At 34.3% G+C, this 6,450-nt stretch overlaps 1 protein-coding gene across 1 annotated transcript; it reads right to left on the bottom strand.

Moving 5' to 3' along the window:
- Positions 1-656: 656 nt before the first annotated feature.
- On the bottom strand, positions 657-1,388 carry LOC141416480 (putative gustatory receptor clone PTE01). Its single transcript, XM_074053461.1, has one exon. The coding sequence runs from the start codon at positions 1,386-1,388 to the stop codon at positions 657-659; it is 732 nt and encodes a 243-aa protein (XP_073909562.1).
- Between the last annotated feature and the right edge of the window lie 5,062 nt (positions 1,389-6,450).

The following is a 6,450-nucleotide window of genomic DNA, read 5'->3' as shown; positions in this document are numbered from 1 at the left end:
GTTCATGTTAAAGAAACATGTACTTCCACATTATTGTTGCACTGGGGGTTCATTGTGACATTTACCAAAGTTCTTACAACATATCATAGTTGAATTCACCCCCTCCATCATTCTCCTTTATCCCCACTTCCCCATTCCTAGTATAGTTACCACATATCTCATTTTTTATTCTGATGCATGAGTATAATATAACCAACATATTCACCCTCCTACTTTACATTGTTTATTATGGCAAATTATGGGTGTAACAAATGTTAGATTTCAAATCACTTTTCATTGCATTTTCCAATGCCATTAATTACATTGAAATTGTTGGGCAACCATTAACATTATCCATATACAAAAAGGTTCATATTACCAAATTGAATTTTTGTACCATTTTGAACACATTTCATTTCTCTATACCCACAATTCTTCTGTGAAACATGGTGAATATTTGAAGCCATAAAATTACAAGAATTATATGGATGGGAGGCATGATTTACAGTTCTAGATGTTGATTTTTGTGATATTTTTGCCATCTGCATACACCAATTGAATTTCTTAGCACCTGATGTTAGCCTTTCCTGTGTGGAGCCTCCTCAAGGTGTTGATAATATCCCTGTTTCTTAGACTATAGATGAATGGATTCAGCATGGGAGTGACAATTGTGTACATCACTGAGGATGCCATATTCTGTCTGAAAGACTGTGATACAGATGACTCATAAGATATACACCAATGGCTGTTCCATAAAATAAGCAAACAACTGACAGGTGAGACCCACAGGTAGAAAATGCTTTATACCTGCCACCAAATGATGTGATTTTCAGAATAGAGGAAATTATTTTATAGTAAGAGATGAGTATTATCGAGATGGGGAGAAAGCCAAATATACCATCAACCAAACATGTGATTATGGTTTTAGCAAATGTATCAGAGCAGTCAAGATTAAGGATTTGAGCGGGTTCACAGCAGAAACTTGAAATTTCCACTTTCTTGAAGCAAGTAAACTGTAAGACAATCAAATTATGCAACTGGGAGTCCAAAATACTAATGAAAAACGATGCCAAAACCAGAGAGGCACAGAGGCGAGGGTTCATAATGACTGGATAATGCAGGGGGTGGCAGATGGCCACAAACCTGTCATACGCCATCACAGTCAGAAGCATGTCCTCCATACATCCAAAAATAATAACAAGAGACATTTGTGTTAGGCAGCCCATGTAAGAGATGACTCTGTTGTGAGTTTGGATGTCCGTAATCATCTTTGGGGCTGTGGTGGAAATGAAACAGATGTCAGTTAATGACAAATTGGACAGGAAGAAGTACATGGGGGTGTGGAGGTTGGAGTCAGTAATGACAGCCAGAATGATGATCAGGTTCCCAACCACTGTGACCAGGTACATGAACAGGAACAGCACAAAGAGAATGGGCTGTAGATCTGGATCTTCTGAGATCCCCAGGAGGTGGAATTCTGAGACATGTGTGAAATTGAGTTCTCCTACACTTCTTGCACACCTGGAGAAATGGAAAGTTAGGACTAAGATTGTGATTTAAGTGGTAAAATGTCTGTCTAGCAGGTATGATGTCCTGAGTTCAAAATGAAAAGGGACAAATAAAGAAATAAGAAGGACCATGAAACTCTGTATGTGTTTCAAATTCAAGTTATTAACACAAAATAACTTTTTTAAAAGGTGAATCTGGCCAAGTTGATTAGGTCAAATTTTTAATGCTAGCTACTTGGGAAACAGAGATTGTTAAGATTCCAGTATAAGGCCAGCCATAGAAGAAAGTTCTTGAGACCCCATCTCAATATTTTTGAGTTGTAACAAAATCAGTTTCCTAGAAGTGTTGAGCTCTTGGTGTCTGTCATTATTTTCTTCTATACACTCCTAATTTAGGCACTTACTGAATTGTTACAAAACTAGGAACATTGGAGATCATAAATCTTAGATCATAGCACACACTCTCACGAAAACAGAGTCTTTTCCATTAAAGAAAAAGTCATTGTAACTAAATGATGTTACAAAAGCATTTAGTTGAACCTATTTTTATCATAAGACACTAGAACTAATTTTGTTAACTTAGGATACTTATAAACATTCTTTAAGAGCTGGACTTCATTATCAAAGCCCTAAATTAAAATTTGACAGTTAATAATCAAATGGTGTTGTGTGCCATTTATGTACTAGGTGTTTTTCATCATTCTGTGTTTTCTGATTCTTTTCCTTCAAGGATTTAAGAGCTTACTAAAATTTTGTTTTTTAAACCTACTTTATATATAATTCCTATCCTTAACTTTAGTAAACTTGAACCTTCACAACTTTTATAAATTATGGCTTAATTTAACATACACTATACTATATCACTCGCCATTAATATGCAATGGTGCACATTGTAACTATTAGTTATTTAAAAGCTATAAAATACAAGAAGCATCTTTAAAGTTTCTTTAATTTATTCAGATTTATTTGCATCAGGAACACAATGTCAGTAATATATCTCACATGTTACATAGCTATTTTATTCTTTTTTCTTGATTATTCTATTATAGCACAAAAACATTGCTCAGTTTTTTTTCTTATTATCACACTTCAATATTACAGTTTATGTTTTGAGAGCTGGGGTGTAGTTCAAGTGGTGGAGTGCCTGTCTAGTAAGTGCAGGACTCTGAGTTCAAACCCAGTTTCACAAAAAGATTTCAGAACCAAGGAAATCCTCTAACTCCAGTTTTCAGTGCAATCTTTAGTAGAATTTCGATTTAATAATATTTCATGCCAATCTTTCCTTATACACACATTTCAGTAGTTTACTTTGGCTGTATAAAGGAAACTGTCACAAATTGTTTAGTCAGGTTACAGTAAGATCTAAGTAATCAAGAATGCAAGACAGAAAATTACATGAAATAATGTCAACACACCTATAAATTATGTAATTACTCCTTATCTGTTTATGGGAATATTAATTTCCTTCTTTACCTGGTGGTGGTAAGAGGTTGTAAGAATATATTAAACTGTGTAACTAGCAGTTCTCAATTGCACTTTTTAAAATACTCCACTGTGGGTATTTCAAATTATGTTGATACTTTGGCCAGAAAAAAACATTTTATCATATTAACTGTATTTGAAGTTCTTGTTTTACTATCCTAGCCCACAGGTGGAAATCACTGTCTTAGAATATTTCTGAACATGTAGAAAATGCTTCATGAATGTAAATTAATATTGTTGTCAATATTACATACTATCTGTATTAAATGTAAGCCTTTCACAGCATTTGCATTACAACTAATTTTCTATAGACCTGAGAAATTACCCATGAAATTTATGTTCTTGGTATTTTTGTATTATTTTATTAAACCTCACAAATTTTCATAAGGGAATTATTTCCATTAATTTGGTGGATAGATTTTCTTCTCAGTATTTCCATGTCAGCATTGATTAATTTGTTCATGAACCATTTTTCTACAAAAAACTTGCCTGAAAAGAAGTTCATATTTATCAAAATAGTAAAGAAAGAACATCTATTACCCATCAATTTTCTTGTTAAATCACCAAATTGTTTTAAGTCTCTGTGGAGAACATATATCTGTGTCATATCCTGTTTCTCAAAAATCATTGACAGGTATTTATAGAGAATAATAGAATTTATTATAATTTGTACATGTACAAAATACATCATGTATTTATCATTTTCATCTCCTTGTGATACTTTACATTACCAGATATTAAGATATCATTGAACTTGTAACTTCATGATTATAACAATCTTTTGAAACTTTCTGTGTTTTCTCTAGGTAAAAGAATGGAAAATTTCTATGCAACATATCCAGGAGGTACAGTTCTTTTAGCTCCACCAAATAATACATATTAAAATTTACTATCAATTGTCTAGTTTTCTTTTCACAATTCAAAATGAGTCAGAATCATTTTTCTATTTTTCTTGAGATATACCATCACATACATTTACATTTTATTCAATGATAATCCCTTTATGACATCACAATAGGAAATTTCATCTGGTATGGGGAATCGTATTTTCATTTGTCTGCCAGAGAGTAGATGGTTCCTACCAATGAAAGTCAGAAGCTGATTTCTTACCAACATTGATCTGGTAGTACCTGCAGAATGTGTGAGAGTGTCTCTATCTCTCTTTCTTCGAACAGCCTAAGGGAGAAGAACCCCATTTATATAACATGTATGACACATAAGGGAAGCATGACACTAAATATATATTGATATATATTTTCTCAAAAATAGTGCATTCAGTCATTATACAAATAGCAAGATTATTGATGAATACAGTTTTAAAGAGCACTGCAGAATGGATTGATGTGAAGCTCTTTAGTGTTTCACCCAAAGGCATAAGGTTTAACTGTACCCTTCTCTTTTGTTGATTTTTCTTTATTTCACCATAAAATATTTGCTGTGTTTTAAATTTTATTGTGTAGACATTATCAAATCTATTGTAAGATATTTTGTCCATGGTATAGACAACATCCAAATCTATTTTATCTTGTCTGTAATTCTAAGAGACATTTCAGAGAGAGATCAAAGTGAGGACAGAAAAATGTCAAGTGTGTTGAGGTCACATTGATATATATTGTGCACCAAGGAAAGATCTATTCAAGGAGTAACACAGATTCTTATTTTCCTGGCTCTTTTGTGACAAAAGATTCGACACTATAGGTTGTGGAGAATCAGAACCAAATGAAAGTTTGCTCTTGAAATATGTGCATATAATTATACAAAGACAAAAACAATCTTGTTATACAGATAGGAAAATTATAACTTCAAGTCAAAGGATATTTTTCTTGAATGTTATAGATATTAATCTTATCGGCATTGATAATATCTGCATTTTATGTAGCCCTTAGGTTAAATACACATCGCACATTAACAATATATGGTTCGCTCACTGTCTGTTTAATCCTTACTCAATATATTTGTCTAAGTTCTAACTCAGCCTGTGGGAAAATTCTGACTTTCAGAGTAATAGAAAAACTTCCCCATGCAATAATAAGTGGGGCTGGAAGGCTCCAAAAATAGATTATCAGACTCTGCTTCCCAGCCAACAGAAAGTTTTAAGAGATCCAGAAGTCACAACCACAGGTACATATGAGGTGCATTTAAAAGCTCTTTCCAGGTTCTTGCAGGGGAATGAAGCCATGATATGACATTATATCTCCTTTTGAGAATAAACGAGCTAATTGAAGAGATGGTGAGGGATGTTGACAGTAGCAAAAGTATCCTGGGGTAGTTTGTCATGTTTTCTCATTCTGTGATCTTGGTCTGTGACTATGGCTGTCCTTTCTATAGTGGACTCAGGTGGTGCCACCCACTGTTCTGTTATGTCATCTACCAGGAATCTCAAAAGGAGAACAGGGAGCAAGGGGACTTGCTGAACTGGCAGGGAGAAGAAATGGATGCTGCAGTACTCCAGGTCTTCAATCTGCCAATATTTTCCCTATATTGGGCTCTCTGTTTTAAATCAGACAGCTCAGTTTAAATAAGGCTTCTGTTTTATTTTTTAACCTAACAATGGAAAACAGCTATATAATAATAATTTGCACCATCATTTTCTCTACAATAATTACTTAATTATTCTTTTACTTATTATAAGAATCATTTAATCATTCTTTTAGTTTTTGTGATACTTGGGTATGAACTTGTTAGGCTTTCTAGGCAGGTGTTATCCCACTAGAGCAACACATCCAGCTCTGTTGGCTCTGGGTATTTTTGAGATAGAATCTCACTTTACTTTGGCAAGCCTGCTTGCATACTTCTATTTAGGCTTCTTGCATTAGGAGTGACAAGCATATGCCACCATTCATAGCTTTTTATGTTAAAACTGTATCTCATGAACTTTTTGCCTGGGTTGCCCTTAATCCACAATACTCCCAGTCTCTGCTTCCTTAGTAACCAGGAATACAGGCATGAAGTACTGGTGCCTGCATAATATGGGTAATTATAACAAGAGGAAAATGAAGCATATGAAAGTTGACAAGCTACTTAGACCACATTTTCAGTGCCTGTAACTTAGAAAGCCCCAAGTTTATTATGTTATGGTTACTGTCATCTTCATTATCTTCATCAATATCTTCTTTAAAATCTTTTTGCAGTGTTAAGGAAAGAGATAAAAGGACCCATTTTCTGCTTTTTGGGGTCTGACTATAGAATCTTATGGGGAGAAATCACACTGAGAGTAGGATTTCTGCTAGTGTCACCACACCAAGTATAAAAACTTCACGGTATTAGTTCCTCTATTTGTGTACCCAGACTGTCATGTTTGTCCTCATGATGAGGATGCGATACTTTTAAATGGTCATTTCACTCAGTACTCACTGTGTTGAGCCAGTTCTCTTCTGGGCCATAATGAAGTGCAAGTCTGAAGACCTTACCATGCCGGAGGTCCTAGGACATCTCAGATTTTGTCTTCAGGACTGATACATATAGTGATAGTTAGGTCTCC

This window comes from Castor canadensis, chromosome 14 (genome assembly GCF_047511655.1).
Source record: "Castor canadensis chromosome 14, mCasCan1.hap1v2, whole genome shotgun sequence".
Lineage (NCBI taxonomy): Eukaryota > Metazoa > Chordata > Mammalia > Rodentia > Castoridae > Castor > Castor canadensis.
This window is presented reverse-complemented; position numbering and strand designations above follow the sequence as displayed.

Bases quoted from the DNA above. Each gene is read 5' to 3' on its own strand.
- LOC141416480 (XM_074053461.1), bottom strand. From the start codon at position 1,388: ATGTACCTGGTCACAGTGGTTGGGAACCTGATCATCATTCTGGCTGTC.